The 20061-nt window shown below is 33.5% G+C and overlaps 1 protein-coding gene across 7 annotated transcripts in view; it reads right to left on the bottom strand.

Moving 5' to 3' along the window:
* The window catches only part of LOC127718407 (spermatogenesis-associated serine-rich protein 2-like), a 42630-nt gene extending 23771 nt beyond the window's left edge, over positions 1-18859 (bottom strand). For 3 of the 7 annotated variants that reach the window (XR_007989811.1, XR_007989812.1, XM_052224416.1), the window contains exons 1-2: positions 12427-12557; positions 1742-1827 (exon numbers count right to left, since the gene is read on the bottom strand). Coding sequence is in view for 5 of the 7 variants with exons in the window: in XM_052224416.1 (XP_052080376.1) it covers positions 1742-1827; positions 12427-12457 (117 nt within the window). In the remaining 2 variants the exon portion in view is untranslated. Of the gene's footprint in view, positions 1-1741; positions 1828-12426; positions 12559-15018; positions 15234-18509; positions 18748-18796 lie in introns of those variants that run through there. The other 4 variants (XM_052224420.1, XM_052224419.1, XM_052224418.1 and 1 more) reach the window with 4 other exon arrangements.
* Positions 18860-20061: the final 1202 nt, after the last annotated feature.

The following is a 20061-nucleotide window of genomic DNA, read 5'->3' as shown; positions in this document are numbered from 1 at the left end:
TGGGGATCTTGACCACTTAGAAGATATTAGAACTTTCTTAAATGGCAGGGGGTGGGGCTGACCCCTGGGGACTAACCCTGTATTTCATTTGAAGTGCTTTATCATGACAAACCAGAATATATATGGTTTAGGGGTGGGGATCTCGACCATTTACAAGATATTAGAACTTTCTCAAATGGCAGGGGGTCGGGATGACACCTGGGGACTAACCCTGTATATCAATCAAACCATCTTAGCATGACAAACCAGAATATATATGGTTTAGGGGTGGGGATCTTGACCACTTACAAGATATTAGAACTTTCTTAAATGGCAGGGGGTGGGGGTGACCCCTGGGGACTAACCCTGTATTTCATATGATGTGCTTTATCATGACAAACCAGAATATATATGGTTTAGGGGTGGGGATCTCGACCATTTACAAGATATTAGAACTTTCTCAAATGGCAGGGGGTCGGGATGACCCCTGGGGACTAACCCTGTATATCATTCAAACCATCTTAGCATGACAAACCAGAATATATATGGTTTAGGGCTGGGGATCTTGACCACTTACAAGATATTAGAACTTTCTTAATGGCAGGGGGTGGGGGTGACCCCTGGGGACTAACCCTGTATTTCATATGATGTGCTTTATCATGACAAACCAGAATATATATGGTTTAGGGGTGGGGATCTCCACCATTTACAAGATATTAGAACTTTCTCAAATGGCAGGGGGTCGGGATAACCCCTGGGGACTAACCCTGTATATCATTCAAACCATCTTAGCATGACAAACCAGAATATATATGGTTTAGGGGTGGGGATCTTGACCACTTAGAAGATATTAGAACTTTCTTAAATGGCAGGGGGTGGGGGTGACCCCTGGGGACTAACCCTGTATTTCATTTGATGTGCTTTGTCATGACAAACCAGAATATATATGGTTTAGGGGTGGGGATCTCGACCATTTACAAGATATTAGAACTTTCTCAAATGGCAGGGGGTCGGGGTGACCCCTGGGGACTAACCCTGTATATCATTCAAACCATCTTAGCATAACAAACCAAAATATATATGGTTTAGGGGTGGGGATCTTGACCACTTACAAGATATTAGAACTTTCTTAAATGGCAGGGGGTGGGGGTGACCCCTGGGGACTAACCCTGTATTTCATTTAATGGGCTTTATCATTTAGAACATTTTCAATTAAAAAGATTGTGTCTATCACAAACGGTTTTCAATTTATAATCATTTGAAAATTTAAAAAAATAAAATCCCATAGGGTTCTATAGTAAAACCCTCTTTTCTTTTTGCCCCTCAAAGTACCCCTTTATAAACCCCATTGCACAAACAAAACCCTGATTGCACCACTAGACATGTTAGTCTAACATATTGTGAAACCCTAAGTTAATCTGACAAGCGGTTTTGGAGAACAGGTGCGGACAAGTTCAAATTTAAAAGTGGCGGAAGAAGAAGAAGAAGAAGAAGAAGAAGAATAATAATAATAAGAACTGAGCAAAAACAATAAGTCTTCCCAAACTTCGTTTGGGAGACTTAATAAATGATAAATCAATAGTTTCCAATGGTAAAGAACACACATAATGTTAATTTCTAGGTCATTTGATCTGTGGTGGAGAGTTATCTAATTGGCAATAATTTCTTCGTATTTTTATATTAATGTATGTTGTATTCATAATGAAAACATCCCTACAACTGCCATTTCCCCGACACAAATATATTTTTGTTCAATTCATACCTTCTCTTTAATATTATCTTGCAGATGAGAGGTTTCTGCCATCACAGACTTTGTTCTGGGGTCAAAGTGTATAGAACCTGGATTATCTGCAAAAGAAAACAAAAACCAATCAGCATTGTTGTAATGTAATGTTCTTTGTAATGTTGATAATGATTGGATAATGTCACAATTTTGAGGAGATAAATGCATGAATAACCATGACAAACAATGACATCACAATAGACAAAGAAGTTTCAAGGAATAAAATACATTTGTATAATTAACATACTTTTGGCAGGAGGATGTAGCAAGAAAATTTGAGAAGAAAGATTACTTTTGACGTTATTGCAACCACATTTTGAATAAAAAAAAATTCTGACTAGCAATAAAAGAAAATAAAAGAAGAATGTGTCTGAGGACAAAACTGCCCCTGTTCAAGTTTTACAATTTTCCAAGTTAAAAAGGCGCATAACACTTGAACGGTAAATGACTCACAACCCAATTACGAATGCTGTCTGCATGTTGTGGTTCTTATCTTTATGTATGAGTTTCATAAAATTTGGATATGGCAAACTTAAGTTACGAGTGCTGAAACGATGAATGGGACGGATGGACGGACGGAAAGGGAAACACTTATAAATGCCCCCTTTGTCTAAGGCGAGGGCATAAAAATGTCATATGGGTCTTTCTCTGCTGGATAGTTTGTCTTATTGGCAATCTCACCACAGCTTCTTATTTTTCATTCTGATACCATGTCAACATTTATATTATATAACTATAATTACATTACATATGTGTTTCATAAGAAACCGTTCTTTTGATTGGCTGACAACAAAACATTCTAAAATAAGATTTTATTTCACAATAAAATGCCATCATTCATGGCTGCACGTGCTTCCCATGACAATGTCACAACCATGCATAGGAAAATCAACAAAAAGCTTGGTATAACTCATTATTTCATGGTTGCAAAATATAAATGTAATTATAAGAATTGAATGCTTTTTTGTAATTTTATAGGCTTGTAAAAAAAGCTATGGTAAACACATTTTAAGTATGAAGCACTTCTTATTTTCAAAATGATACCATGTCACAATTAAAATAAATATGAAACTTTCAAATTCCCATGATCTACTTCCTCAACTACTCAAGAAAGATTTATTTATCTACTCAAAAGATCTGAAGTGATATAGAAAAAAAAACATAAACAGCACACAACATAATTATTTGTAGTCTAACTGAAGAATGAAAATGTATGTGGTGGCAAATTTTTGATGATCCGCTTTTCGGGGGGCATCACTTTTAACAAAATAGCAAAGCTGTTAGCAGCCTGATAATTTTATAAAAAAAAAATACATTTCATATAAAAAGAGGCATCAGTGATAGATTCTATGTACTTTAAAACAATTATAAATAACCATATTTTCCTCTAAAGATCAAATACAGAAATAAGGAGCAATGTCAAACTCATTCTATTCATAAGGCGCTAACAACACGTAACAGCAACCATTCACAGCAAACCTCTAGTTTCTGAACTGCTAAGATTGATATAAAAAATCATTTAACGAGTTTTTTACAAACATAGGTGTACTTCTGATCTTTAGCCATCTGTCGTAAGGTAAATACAATAGATTTAAATAATTCAACAGGAGTTATTATCATGCAAATTGTTAACTGACGTCAAATTGTTTACATTTCAAATTGATCTATAAGCATGTCGTCGTTTTCATGGCTTTATTTATTATTTATACTGTGAAAATTTGTGTCAGTCTTTCTGATGGGAAGTTTTCAGGAATTAGTTATTATGTCTTCACCTGGGTGCCCTGAACTAATAAACAGTACCACTGAATTATTAATTTATCAATACAAAATTACTGTTATAAAAATGTTCAGGAGATATTAAATATGGATTGGAATTAACAGTGAAACCTTTATTAATCAAACCCTGCCTTATCCAATAAAATATAATATATATATAGATATAGATAGATAGTTTTCCATTGATGTAATTTGGGTTAGAGTAATTTCCCTTTGCACAAAATAACAGTGAAACCTTTATTAACCAAACTCTGTCTAAACCTATAAAATACGACATCAGGATGTATAGATAGTTTTTCATTGATGTAATTTTGCTTAGATTTATTTCCCTTTGCCACAAAATAACAGTGAAACCCTTATTAAAGGGCATAAGCTATGAGATATAATAGTTCAATCTTTAATGAAAGTGAAATAGTGAAAGGTTCAGTTTTGTCAAAATAAACTAAGAAATATTGCTGATTCACTTGCAAGTGAATAATTTCGACCTCATTGAATCCATATTCCTGTGACCTTCAGTTTAACCCTATCGCGGGAGATGGGTTACGCATGTATTCAGCTATTAAAAGGAAAAGAATGTCAACATTGAAAGTGAAACAAGGATGAACCATTTCGTTGACTAATTTGATCCACAAAACAATCATTCATATACTAGTAAAAACGATGATAAACATACTTTTTAACCTACAATATGAAATCAAACAGACCTACAAAAAATCGGCAGTCTTCAGATGCTGTCTCGATGGTTAATAAGATGACATCTAGACAAAAATACACACGTAATATTAATCAATTCATGCATTGCTAATTGTATATTTTAGACTTTTTGTAATTTGGATATACGTTTTAGTATGTTATTTATCAAATATGAAAATTTGAGTCAAATCGGTGAACATGAATTTAACAGCTAATGCCCCATTTACCAAACCCTGCCTAAACCAATAAAATATAACATCAGGCTGTATAGATAGTTTTCCATTGAAACAAGGAATACTCGCAATTTGAATCTGGATTAATTTTGAATTCGAAAAATTTGATAAGAAATGTATAATGAAAACTACCCTAATTTAGGAGGGTAGCCATGCTATGCATAGCTAACTGGGGTCCCTGATAGCTATTTTGTACTGAAATATTAGTGAAGTTGAATGAACCTTACCCATACATGCATGGCTTTAGAACCCTCTTCAGTTTTGTTAGTTTTTATATCATATGTTTCTTATCAATTTTTTCATTATATATATACACGTTTAAATATCAAAATTATTTAAGTTTCAAATAAATCCTTGTTTTGAATTTATATTGTTAAAAGTTATTTTACAAATTTTGTCATAAAGCAACCAAAACAGATTGGCTAGACTTTTTCAATAAAAAAAACATTTTTTTTCACCTACATTGTGTACCATTCTTTAAAATTCAAAATTTTCTTGAAGTATCTTTGTAAAAGTACAAAAAAAATATAATTTGCAAGCATAGCTATAGCTGCCAAGCTTCAAATTTCTTGACCTACAATGCACATAGGGCAACCAGCATGACCAGATTCTAAATGAGGCATAAAATTGTAAATAATACATGTACATGTACAATACATATATAAAATACACACCTATCAATTAGGTTGCAAAAAATCTGTGGACTGTCAAGGTTGTATCAGTTATTTTCAAAAATTGACAGATGTTTGGAAACAGATAACTACTCAATAGATTAAGTATGACATATAATTATCAACTACCTATGTATATATACCTACCTATACAGTTATATTTACATACAGCAATACATGTTCAATAGATTTTTATAAGTTATCTAAGTACAGGCAGCATATTTCAATAAAAATATCAAGAATTTAAACTGTATTCATTTTTATACTTTTATAAGGATATATACATCGTACAATGTATAATACATGGAAAAATGCAGAAAAAAAAATACTTTCAACATTTTGCTGTTGATTAAGTCTTTTGAACATGCACAAGCTTCTGTCCAAGTTTCTAAAACTTGCATGAGGTTTTGACAAAGTTATCAATTTTACAAAATCTTAAATGACTGACTGACAGACTGATTTGGGCAACTGGCACATAAACATACAGTTATCAATTATTAGGCAAGCATGGAATCCAAGTTTTCAACCTCTGTCTGATAAGGGTATAGATATAGGAAGGCATATTTTTGCCAAAATTTTTTTCAACATGTAGTTTTCCTATTTTGTACTTTTTCTTCAAATGTCCTCCCTGAAAGGACCTGTTTTATTTAACTTCTCTAATGACCTTAATAAGACCTATCTTTTCAATTTCTGAACCAGTATTTACCATGTTTGCCCATTATGAACATTTCAAAATAAAGTTATAGTACAACAACCAACATGTACATGACATATGAATCTTGTTTACAAAAAAAAAATGCAAACCGGTTTATACCACAATAACCACGCTGACATATATTCCCACATAATGACCTACTGATTCATGTACATTTCATATCAGTTTTTCACATGTAGGTGTTGGGATAAATCTGGGCCATGTCCTGTACTCATAATGCTTGCCAATGATGATTTTCAGGGTTAAGTACTGTACCTTGAAATGATTATATGGTTTGGACCCTACAAGTGCAAAGAACCACTGTGTAAAGAAAATTGCACCAAGATTTCTCTGACATGAGATGTTCCAATTAATATTAAGAAATGGGCAACCCCCTAAAGTGATATTATTGTAATAATTAAGTTATTGCACATGTGTGCTATTTTTTTGGAAAACTTTGTTTAAAATCTATTGGCCTGTAAAAGAAATTCTAATAGGCCCAATAGAATTGAGAAATTTTTCAAGACAGACTGGTGGGCATTCAGCCGAACGTGAAGACTGAACCATACAATTCAATTTAAGGCCTTACATTGTATATATGCATTGCAATTTAAACAAAAAATACAATGAAAAATTTATTGGGCTTCAAACATGTCAAAATAAAAGTGAAAGTAGATCTATACAAAATGAAAATAAAAGTAGGCCAATCAATTTTCTGAAAGTAAAATTCATGATTTGCTGTGTATATTATCACATATGTATACAAAATGAAGAATATCAGTATATGATTAGTCTGACTTTTATAATTGCTGATTATTAAGTCATGATTAATATTGAATGTACTTGAACTTTGACTTTTATCAATTAAATAACAAAAAATATAGCACAGATGTACATGATGTATACATTCCTGGAGAATGACCTTTTTTTTTTTATTATTTTTAATATAAAGTGATAAACGTTATTATTATTGAAACATTATTTCAATGCAATAAAATAATGAGATCTTAAATTCCTTCCAGCATGTAACCATGTAATTATTATTAACCATGTTTCAAATTTACTAAAAAAAAATAGGGGCCCTTACTACAATTATATCGCAATTAATACATGTAACCAGGCAATTATAGCTTACTATGCGGTATGGGTTTTGTTCATTGTTGAAGGCTGTACAATGACCTTAAGTTGTTAGCTTCTATACATTTGTTCTCTACCAGAGAGTTGTCACATTGGCAATCATATCACAACTTCTTGTTTTTATAAGTACCCTATTTACTCAATGTACTTTCGTTTCTAAAAATGCAAAAGTGAATTTCCATTCAAAACATGCTGAATAGTTCTCATTGGCAATCATACCACATTAATTTCCTTATTTTTCACTGATAATCCTGTTTCATCTCCTTTTTTATTCTATCTTCTTCTCTCCCCCTTTACATTCTGGCACCTACAATGTATTTCACCTGCAAATCGGTATCATAAACACAGCCTTCATGCTTAACCACAGGCCCAGCAGCCTAGGCTTGTAAAATTGCTCTTGGGCCTGTAAAAATCATCTCTACAGGCCAAAAGATTCCAAACTAAAATTTTCAAAAAATTGAGCTCTGGGCATGTAGATTTAAAAGTTCATCGAGAAGACTGTACATATTTATTATATTATAATAGTTTCAACCAAAATGCCCTAAACATAGAATAACATGACATAGTTCTTTTAGGGAATAAAGAATTAGCAATCGTAAATTTATCTTGTATGTCATCTTTTTTTTCAGAGAATTGTAAATTACTAATCATAAATTTATCTTGTTAAACTATTGTCCTTAACATTTTTAAGTGTAGCAAACTGTCTCATTGATCTTTTATGTTTTGTACTCAAACTTGTCAAATGTTTGAATGTTTGTTTAAAAATTTAGCAAACTGATCACTTTTAGATTCTAACACTTTCATGACTTTAAAAGTCAGTAAATATTTCAAAGTCAGCAAATGTTTTCTCCTCTTATCTCTATACAAAGGTACAACTTATGTATATAGCAAAAGTATTTAAACTTATAAAATTGATTTTTACATGACATAATGTTTGAAAAGGAAAACTCATTTATAATCAAACTTTAACTAAAATAGAACAAAAATGCAATTTACCAATTTTATTTGCATGGCTGGAAATAAATCAGTCTTTTTGTAGTTTATGTTGAAAACTGTTATCATTTGTTAAATTGAAATGATCCAGAAAAAAACCTGTTTCTCCAAGAGATTTAAACAAATAATGACATGTTATCTGAAATCAATTTCAGAAATTAATTGTTAGAACTTTGTAACAGCATTTCTGTATGATCATTTAAATGTGGATGAAGATCTACAATATGATTTATATGGGAACTGTAATTTCGGCAGCAGAAAATTCCTATAGCCAAAAAAATAACCCAAAGGGAACCAAACATACACTCCATCTGTAACTCATCATAGTAGACTCACAAACTAAAAATCAGCTCAATATGTGAAGATGTTTAGAATAAAAGTCTGTATAACTGTTAGTTGCAGAATGACAGACAAGGGTAAAACCATATGGCCCGATCTAAGTCGGCAACGGCAGTGAACGCCATAAAAATTAGAGGAACATTGCATATAAATTTTACTAGCCCTTCCACCGTTGACCTCCGTTTTTGACAACACCCTTTGGTGTTGGGTAATATATAAAATAAACCGTACCCCTGTTCACTTTGCATGGCTCAAATGTTAATATGACATCCAAAAAATATTGTTCCTGCCTCATCCCATTACAAAGTATGGTCAGATGGTCAGAAGTCGGATATTTTTTCTAATTATTTAGGCCAAAAAAATATATGTTTGTTTAAGGGTACATCATGCCTAAAAATAGGGTACATGAAGGTAGGTCGGTATTTCCATTTTATTTTATTCATTTTTCATTTTTATTCTTTGCGACATGATTTTGAGTCATGTGGTCTGTCTTGTCGGGGTCCGAGTTGTCCATGGGCCAAGTTAACCTGTATTTTTAATGATTAGATTATTTTCCCTGGTCATTGGTGGTAAAAAATGGGGGCAAAGTGTTCATTTCATCACAAGAGTCGCGTGTTTCTTAAAACAGCTGTCATATTCACGATTGTGAACATTCACATGTATTCGGCAATTGATTTATTTTATTGGAAACTCTTATTTGCTTTTGACACAAGTTCAGTTAATTTTTTACTTTACAAGAATAAAATGATTTAGGGTCGGCGCTTAAAAGTAGGGTCGCTCATGTAACCGTAAACAGACATATATTTTTTTTGGCCTTGCTGATCAACAAAATCTTAACATACAAATCATGCAAGTTGTAATTACATGTACATTGTATATGTAATTCTCCAAATCTAAATTTCTCTAATTCCTTTCTAGAAATTATAGCATCATACCAATTACAACAAAAATGTACACAGTTCACCATCTGTTATGTTCAACATCCAATGGTGACCATTTATTCAGTCATTAAACCTAGGATGTTGGCCATTTATTGGGGTCATAAACCATGGGCTGGTGGTCAATCTAATTAGGTTACCTGGAGGGATGCACTGTTTTTATCTATTGATTAAAAAAGGTGCATATATAACATCCTGCATAAAACTTTACCTGTACAAAAAAATGTACACAAGTTGTAAGAAAAACATTTCAGATAGCTGTACATGCCAGCAAAATAGCATCAGATTACCAAGCTGCTTAAAGGCACTGGGGAGAACACTGTAGGGATAGAACTGGGCCAATGTCACAAAATGTAATTTGTTATTTCATCCGATGACAAAATATGGCTGCTTGTGATATTTTTGGTGACAAACATATAAAAATGTGAAATAAAATTGAGAATGGAAATGGGGAATGTGTCAAAGAGACAACAACCCGACCATAGAACAGACAACAGCAGAAGGTCACCAACAGGTCTTCAATGCAGCGAGAAATTCCCGCACCCGGAGGCGTCCTTCAGCTGGCCCCTAAACAAATATATATACTAGTTCAGTGATAATGAACGCCATACTAAACTCCAAATTGTACACAAGAAACTAAAATTAAAAATAATACAAGACTAACAAAGGCTAGAGGCTCCTGACTTGGGACAGGCGCAAAAATGCGGCGGGGTTAAACATGTTTATGAGATCTCAACCCTCCCCCTATACCTCTAGCCAATGTAGAAAAGTAAACGCATAACAATACGCACATTAAAATTCAGTTCAAGAGAAGTCCGAGTCTGATGTCAGAAGATGTAACCAAAGAAAATAAACAAAATGACAATAATACATAAATAACAACAGACTACTAAAATTTACACTCGAAATAAAATTGGCATGATTTTTCATTTTTAACATGACAGGAGATTAAAATATGATATAAGACTTGTATATATATCTCAACATTTTATTTTTGTGATTGATGAAAAATACTTTACTTCTAATTCTAAAACCACCCATTGTGACCAAAAATGGACCCCAGTCTCAGGATAATATTGCCTGAGCTATGCTTTGGACACATACATGTAAACTCTACACAACAATTCCAGGTCAACCACTGTAGGCTAGCTCATTCATAACAAACAACTTGAGATTGTTGTGTGTTTTGGTTATTGTTGAAGGTTGTATGTTTACCTACAGTTGCTTACATCTCTACCTCATTGATAGTGAGACAATTATCTTTGATGAATAGTCGTCTCACTGGCAACCATACCACACTTTATTTTCATATTGTGCATGAGAGCTGTATTTATTGGACAGTGTCCCTTGGTCTCAAATTATAACTACACAGTAGATCACTGCCAAGTACAAAAATAAAGATTAAATGTGGTGCCCGTCAATTTAAGGTCAAACTCGGATCTCCTGTAGTTGGTGATCGCAATGCTGGTATACCAGTATTGTCCACAATACTGGTATACCAGTATTGTCCACAATACTGGTATAAAAATTTTGTACCAGTATAGTAACTTTTTTTTAAAAAACAGCAATACTGGTACATTACTGATATACCAGTACTGTAGTTGTATTGTTCACTATACTTTAAGGTGTATAATGAAAAATGAATTTTAAGCAAAATTAGATATTGAAGATCAAAGGGAGATTAAATAAACTCAAAAAGATTATAGAGGATAATTGTGAAATCAATTAACAACCAGTTAAAAATAATTACTATACTTGTACAAATAAACAAAAGATTATTGTAATTAAATCAACTTATTCAAATAATTGTTAATTATATAAATAATTTTATCATATTCGTAAAAATCCAAGAAGGTTTATGAATCTAATAAATGTTTTAAAAACTTTAACTGCAGACTGTACGTAATCTTAACTGGAATAAAACTAAGTCCATTTATTAGTTATATACAGAAAAACAGGAAACAGATTTATACAAAAATTCCTTCTAGATACTAGCTTTTGATCATAAACAAGCTTCTGTCCATGTGTGGTACAAATACAGGATAGTTTATAAGAAAATTATTACAATTTTGAAAGCTTTAACCACAGAGTAAATGTAATGTTAACTGGCAGAAAAACTAAGTCCATTTATAAGTAAAATACGGATAAACAGGTTTTTTTTTTAACAAAATTTACTTTTGAATACTATCTTATGATCACAAACAAGCTTCTGTCCAAGTGTGGTACAAATCCAGGATAGTTTAAAAAAGTTATTAAAATTTCAAAAACTTTAACCACAGAGTGAATATTTGTGGACGCCGCCGACGAGGACGACGCCAATGGAATGTACAAATGTAGGATAGCTACAAAATGTATGTCTCGCTTTTGCGACAAAAGTCGCAGGCTCGACAAAAAACATCAGAAGATTTAAAACTTTCTTTGATTACAATCAGTGTACCATCAATGGCATCATCAGTTAAACATACAATCATTCCATATAAAATTGTCATGTCATATGTTAATATCATTATGCATATATATGTGACACCTTTAATAAAAGATTAATTACCTATATGTATTGTTTATTTTAAAAAAAAAACACAATACTGGTACAATACTGGAATACAATACTGGTACAAAATTTTTATACCAGTATTGCGATCACCAACTACAGGAGATCCGTCTGCTCTATGGTCGGGTTGTTGTCTCTTTGACACATTCCCCATTTCCATTCTCAATTTTATTTTAAATTTTAAACCATCTAGACAATTTATTTCGTTTCAATTTTGTGACACAATATAAAAAAAAATCGTTTTTCATCTCAACGAGCCTCTCGCCGACACACATCTAAAGAAGACAACCCTACTAAACTTTCGTTGAGGTTTTTCAAACAAAGGGAGATAAATCTTGGCCCGAAAGTGAGCAAGTTTGAATTGCATAACAAAAACGTTACGGCTTCATTCACAACTTCTTCGTATATAATCATTTAAAATAATTGCTCGGACATTTGACGGAAAACAAAACTGTCTTTCAGATTTGCATTCAAGTGAAATATAAGTGAACTAGCCATTTTTTAGAAAGTGCCAAATGGTGCCGGAGAAAATGGATTTTCGTGTTTTTATTTTTATAACAACGATCATTCATTCAAATTGCCAACAGTAACTTTTTCAAACAGGTAACTTAAATTTGTTCTTATTTCAAAGAATTTTACCTGTCTTCAGCGTGTTTTTGCGTGCCATCATCACTTATAATGTCAACTTCAAAACTTGAAAGTGCTGCTGCCACTTTTCACCGGAAATGCTGCCTCTGCTGTTTATGTCGGAAAGTTCCGGAAAGACACGAATAGAATCTTTGGGGCTCTTGATGGGCGAATGTAAATATAGTTCAATTTTCTCTTTTAAGCCAATGCATTTGATTAAAAAAGAATTGAATGAGTTAAAGTTCACATCAAAGTAGTCCAGAAAAAAAAACCACTGGTTGTTTGCTCTCATTGTTAGTACTACGAGCAAACATGCCTATTTCGATACACAGTGGGGAACCATGGTACACACTTTTTTCCTAGGACCATGCCCGAGACTTCTATAAGCTTATGATATAAAAGAAAACCAAACTCATCAAAAAGATACCAGAATTTGAAAATGTGTACGCCTGACGCGTATTTCGTCTACAAAAGACTCATCAGTGACGCTCGTACAAAGAATTTAAAAAGGCAAGATAATTAAAGTACGACTTCCCACTGATGACACTTATGTGGACCAGAGACAGTATTATATGTCTCTGTGTGGACGAAACGGCGTGTCTGACGTTCAAAATTTTAAGTCGGCTTGTTACGCTCAAACATGATAATTAGCCTTGTTTGAAAATCACGCAGTCTACCTTGAATCAAAGAGCCCGGAGTCATCATGGGGTTTTTGATTATGTGATTACTTGGCCGTTTTTATAGTGATTATTTGATTACCAGACTAAATATTTCATGATTATTTGATTTTTTGATAATCTAGGACTGTATTTTTTATTATTTGATTATCTTGTTTAAAAAAAAAATTAATGATTATGTGATTATATTGGCAAAAAAATTGTGATTATGTGATTACTTGGACACCCCATGAGGGACCTCATCAAGGAATTGTATATTTGAATACAATTCCTTGCTGAAATGAATCTAACGTTACTGTAATGATCTGTAATAAAAACAAACCAACCATTTTAAAGCAAATAACATCTCCAAACTTGCTCTCTTGATCTGATATGACATTAATCGGAATCATTTTTCCATCTCATTTCAATAACAGGGCTAGGATTTTCCTTTTTTTTCCAAGAACATTATTTTCCTGTTATTTTGCACAATCCATGCTCCTTCATTTTATATTTTTTTTACGATTTCTTTTCGTAAACGTGTCTGTCGGTTTCTGTGAGTCCCAAATAGCCTCAATAGCATCATCCGCTCAACACTTGCTAAGACAGAATGTCTCCATTAACAACCAAGTGTTACCCTTTGTAAATTATTGTCGGACATTTCGGTCTTGTCGGCATATATATACGCTAATGACGTCAATATGAATATGACGTCAATATGAATATGACGTCATGACAAACATGACGTCATTATGGTTTTCGCCTTTGTTATTTTCGCGGACACGAATTATTTGTGTTACGTTTTTTATTTAAAAGAATCAAGAAATAATGTAATTTGTCCGTCCAGGCACTTGTTTGGGTAATTCGAATTACAATTTAGAAAGTGTCCACTCCACAGTTAATTCGAATTGAAGCGAATTAACTAATTCGCATTAACGAAAACGCATTCCTAATGCGAATTGGATAATGCGAATCAGCCAATTCGAATTCGATTCGAATTAAAAAAAGAAGAGTGTGTGAACGCGATTAGCGAATTCGATTCGCATTCGATTCGAATTCAATTCGAACTAAATGTACGTGTGAACGAGGCATGAATAATGCGAATTAACCAATTCGAATTCTATTCGAATTAAAAAAAGAAGAGTGTGTGTACGCGATTAGCGAATTCCATTCGCATTCGATTCGAATTAAATGTACGCGTGAACGAGGCATAAGGAAATTTCTTTCCGTGCCTAATACATCAAATACAAGTTTTAGAAATCTCCTCGATCCTTATTCCCAAAACATTTTAGACTTCATTGGAAGTAATTTATATTCTAATAAAAGCTTGTTCCAGTGACATAAGAATATACTGAAAACGGGGGGGGGGGGGGGGGGGGGGGGGGGCTTCTGAAAGTGACAAGCAAAGGAAAAACAATCTATTGTTTGATGGCCGAGAAGTTATTCAATATCTCTTTCATTTTAATTTTTGATAATTTGTTGTTGCTATAGAGAGGGCGGTTTTCCCCCTTGTCCACCGACTCGGCTTACGTCATTCGATTTTATCCCAATACAGCGAAATCAATCACTTAAGAGGGGCGTAAAGGGGGGTATCTGCACGGAAGAACGCGAAATAAAATTGCCATTTCACGATGAACGAACAACTAAAAATTTCTTGCACGTTATTTTTTTTTACCGATTTCACGAAACACGGTGAATAACGAACCTTTTTCACGGCAGCACGTGAAACAAAAATTGCAAAACACGAAAATAACCCTTTACCACCCTCACTTAATTATGGGACCAACATTATTCAATATGTAACTCTTCAATGATGAACTTTTGGTCTATTTTGAATAAGCGGAACCCATGGATGTGTCCAGCAAACAAAACAGACTTAACTAATGACTGACCTCCATTACTTAAATGGAGATTTTTGCTTGTCTGAAAGTAAAAGTGTAATATTTACCTCACACCCTTTCACGTTATGATCAAAGTGATTTTCTAAAAGTCCCGGTTATTTTTAACTTTGGTATCTTTAAAAACAAACAAACCGGTAGTTTAAATTTTAGTTCAGGTATGTGATAATAGTACTGGTTACTTGTTTGTTTTTTTTTTTTTTACTATTTTTGAAAGTTTACCAAGTTTGATTTTACATCATGTTTATTTGACATTTGAGCACCTAAATCAGTTGATTGATTTCTTTTTTTTTTTTGTTTTGTTTTGTTTTTTTGTTTTTTTATATTCGATAAAACATATGATAAAAAGATATCGATCGAAGAAGATAATATCCGTAATTGTATTCCTAAGTTATGCAATTGATTGATTTTTTTAAAAATTTTATATATTCGATAAAACCAAGGATCCTTGATAAAACATATAATCAGTGACGGACCCAGGAGGCATAGAGGGCGTACGCCTCTTCCTTGTGAAAAAAAAATAAAATCTCATTATTCTCACGATTTATATGATTTTTAGCATATAATCGTCCATTTTTTTTTCGCCTCGCTCTGCTCATTCTATTTTCTAGGAATACGCCCCTTTTAAAATCCTGGATCCGCCCCTCATGATAAAAAAAAACCTCCATGTAACATATAAGAGATAAATAGAATGGGAAAGAGGACGAAAAATTTATTTTTAAGTAATGAACAGATGGCAGTAAAGCTTATATGTATACACATCAGAGTTCGAGAAGGTCTATATAGATAGGTGACTTGAAGCTTACTTCAAGCAACTGCGAGCATTTTGCGTCGAAATTATTTAGAAGTTTCTTTTTTTTTTCTGAACTGAAATTTCACTGATTTTGTGCTGATTGAGTTGAAATAAATTTGGGGAGAGTTGGGGAGATGTTGTGTATCCATGACAAAAACTTATTTCACTACCATGTTATATGTTGATATTTTTGGTTTGATTTGATGCACGTGCATGATTTTCTCCAATTTGTAGGGTGGATGTATCATGCCGTGCTGGTCATTTTTGAAATGTACACTTCTACCATATAGCTCCTTTGGTTTTCAAAAACAATGGCAAGGAAATGCTTAAAAGGTTAACATCTCTTTATTATGTATAGATACGTTTTTTCTATAGGCTTAAAAAACTGATTTGAACTGGTCCATAATTTGTGTGTTCATTGGTGACCCAAGGGGGTTAAGGGAATTCGGGGCTGCCTAATGGCCAAAAATTTGTGTTTGGAAGGACTCTTTATAATTGTTGACTGCTTGAAAATATCGATGCGCCCGTCCACATCCTTTTTGGAAAATCTTTGATCCGTCACTTGTTTTTTTTTTTGTTTTTATTTTTTAAGGAAATAGGTGTTGATGGTAAATATTTGAAAGTCCGCCATAGCTTTTTTGGAGTTTGTTTAAAGTCGGACAATTTTGACCTTGACACTCTTTTACTTTAGATCTTATGCTGAGGAGCTATAGGAGGGGTAGTCATCCCTAATTCCTGAAAAAAAAAATAAAGCATTTTTTCCCGGATCCCGAAAAAATAATCATTGATTCCCGAATTCCGATAAGGGTTAATCCCGATAAGGGTTAATCCCGAATTCCCGCGAAAATAAAGGCCCAATCCCGAATTTCCGAAAAACTATAGGTCTAATCCATACATCCCGAAATAGGACCTTCCGCCCTCTATGCTGATCTCTAGACTCCATATATACAATCTGATTGAAATAGCTGTTACTTTTACTCTGCTACCCACGTACTACACCAATCAATAACCGATTAGGGTGGAATAGGAGTAGAGACTGAAAAACGAGGGGAAGGGTTAAACTTATGAAATTGGCAAGCAAAGAAGAAAAAAAGAACCACAGAGATCTGTGATCTAATAGTTTAGAAGTTAGTCAGTGTCCTCTTTTTGTTTTCATTTTTTATATTCAATATCTTTTTTTAAGAGTGGGGGCAAAAACATAGCCTTTATAAGTTATTTAAGACACCCCCTCCGGCTCCTACACCCGTGTTAATTGAACGGAAAAGCTATTTTAGATAAGGATGACAATTGAAACTTTCTAGAACTAAGAGGGTCTGGATGCGGAGTGGGTCTTCATTGCCTTTTTTAGGCCATTTTCTCTATTCTTTTTTTTTGCCAATTATTCTCTAGTTTTTTTCATATAATTACTTTGACACCGTTTTATTCTCTTTTCTTTATTTTCTTGCCCCTTATTCTCTTTTTTGTAAACTCCACCAAGACACTGAACTACGATTGCCTCCCTTAGGCAAAGTTGACTTAAGGCTTGTTGCAAAGCAGTTTATCTGGTTACTCTAGAAGAGATCGTATACCATGTCGTATGTACCAGTGCTCATTATATAAAAAGAAGATGTGGTATGATTGCCAACGAGACAACTCTCCACAATAGACCAAATAACACAGAAATTAACAACTCAGTGGCGGATCCAAGGGGGGGGGGGGGGGTTGGAACCCCCTCCAACCCCCCCTTTTTTGACGATCAATGCATTTGAATGGGGACATATAGTTTGACCCCCCCCCCCCTTTATACTGGGTTATAGGAACCCCCCTTTTATAAATGGCTGGATCCGCCCCTGAAGATGATAGGTCACCGTTTGGCCTTCAACAATGAGCAAAGCCCATACCGCATAGTCAGCTATAAACTTAGCCAGTTATAAGTCATGTACGCGTTAAACTGTTGCAAGAGTTTTTGGTTTGTATTTTCAAGTCTTATCAAGCATGCGTAGTATCATTTCTTGTTAATCAAACTAATGATATTCCCGCGGCATGGTGATGAAGACGACCTCCTTAAAATAGACTAGATATGCAGTCTATAACTTCTATTTTATTTTGTCTCTGTTGGAGAGTTGTCTCTTTGGCAATCAAACCACATCTTCATATTTTCATATAGCTTTGGAGCTGTACCATGTGTATGATCCGCAAATTATCAACAACATATCCCAAGGACCATGAGATCTACGATTCCCCAGATATACAGTTTAGTGCATAGGCAACGATGAGAAATGGATTAAGTCTTGCTTCGATAACATGGGACTGCTTGAAAAGGTTTAGAAATATTATTGACATTTCACTATTCCAAAAAGTAGGGATTAGATGTTTGTTTGTAGAAATTTTACATTTAATCGCATTTCATCATAATTTTTTTTTACGATAAACACATCAACCAGGTAGGCATAAAAGAGAAAGTTTGCAGTATTCAGGCCAAAACGTACCAAGACACAAAACGTAGTTTAACTTTTGGCTTGACCAATTACAATTTGTTGGTCAAATTGAACGAGTGTAAGTATACATAACAGACTAGCATTTTTGACGATATACATCAACCATGTCTATATAAGAGAAAGTTAGCAGTTGCTTCTCAGAGCAATGTTCAGCTCTAAAAGTATCAAGACAACTTGAGCACATTTTTTAACCGGACAAATTATAATTTGCGGGAAAATTGAACGAGTGAAAGTATACATAATGGACTAGAATTTATATACTTATACATACCTATATCTTTAAAGTAGTCCTCTGCATATAATTTATCACCAGGATATGTTAGATAACGAATGACCTATGCTTTTGATAGTAGAAAAGTTAAAATGGCGGCGTCCGTCGTGCACTTTCTAAAATATACCTTGAAAAAGTTGTCAAAGCTAATTTTAGATGACAAAATTCAAGCATGCAATTTTCAAAGTATTTGTTAGTATTCACAAAACCCTAAAACTTGTCATCAGACGAAAAAATATAACCAAAACGTCAAAATATTGACAGTTAGAGCTAAAAAATTTGTTTACCTTAATTTTTTCTTTATCAATGAAAGAAAATGCTGACTTGTGGTTTGTATTGATTACGGAGTTTATTATAGTCGCCTTCGTACCAGATGTTACTAACGATTTGGTTGGAGTTTTTGTATATAATTTCATAAAATCATATCTATAACGTCGTCTGCATACATTTTAGTTGTCGTCTGGGGTATTTACCAAAAAAACTATTTTGGCGCGAAAAATTACGTAATTTTGAAACTTGATAAGACAAAAATAAAATCTCAGAAGTATGAATATTACATATATATAATAGCTTTCCAAACTTTTGTCTCGACACTTGTCTGATGAAGACGAAAATAACACTTCATAAATTCTGAAGCGCTTAATTATCTGGAAGGAAAGCTCAAACAAAAAAAATAAAAGCCAAGGATATATGAATATTCATAGGTACTTGGGAACAGGACAATTTTTAACCTCTCCCCCTTTTTTTTCAAAAATCCGTTACTTTTTTAATTTTCTATGAATTTCAATTATTTTTGCGTTTTTGTGTCTTATATGAAATAAATATACTAGAAATAACCTTTGACTGCAATTTACTATCAATTCAAGTTTACTATCTACAGCGGTCATTGATATATTCCCTTAATGAAGATTAACTTATATGAGAGCACTTCAAACAACATGCCCTTAGAGCTGACAACTTCCCCCTCTTTTTTTTTTTGGGGGGGGGGGGGGGGGGGGGGGGGGGGTTGAAATTTGTTGTTGAATTTTTCTTTAATATTTCAACTTATTCTATACCCTCCTGCTCTCATCCATTAAATATTACAATAAGTAACATTTTACATATATCATCTTAAACGTATACAAAAAAGGGGGGTCTGGTCCAAACTCTTAGCGCCTTTAATTCGGACGCAATCAAATTCAAAATATATTACTCAATACGCTACTACTGGGTTGATAAAAATCCGTGTGAATGTTAGCGGGTCGCCGAGTACATGACTTGCTCACTGAGTATTCAGTGCTTCACTGTTCTCATGGGGAAGGGGATGGGAAGATGCTAAATAATTGGGATGGGTGGATGAGGCAATCGAAACCCAATACAATATCCTAACCTTTATCCTTGTTGAAATTGAATCAATGTACATAAAAAGAGTGTGTAAAAACAGTGTAACTTTCACAATATTGCTTTAAAGTTCAAACGGTCCGTGTAACACTTAACAATTCAAAATTTTAAAAAAGTTTTCAAATTTTAGAATTTTGGATTTTTGATCAAAGTTTTAAAATATCAATATTTC

This window comes from Mytilus californianus, unplaced genomic scaffold (assembly GCF_021869535.1).
Source record: "Mytilus californianus isolate M0D057914Y unplaced genomic scaffold, xbMytCali1.0.p SCAF_10, whole genome shotgun sequence".
Taxonomy (NCBI): domain Eukaryota; kingdom Metazoa; phylum Mollusca; class Bivalvia; order Mytilida; family Mytilidae; genus Mytilus; species Mytilus californianus.
This window is presented reverse-complemented; position numbering and strand designations above follow the sequence as displayed.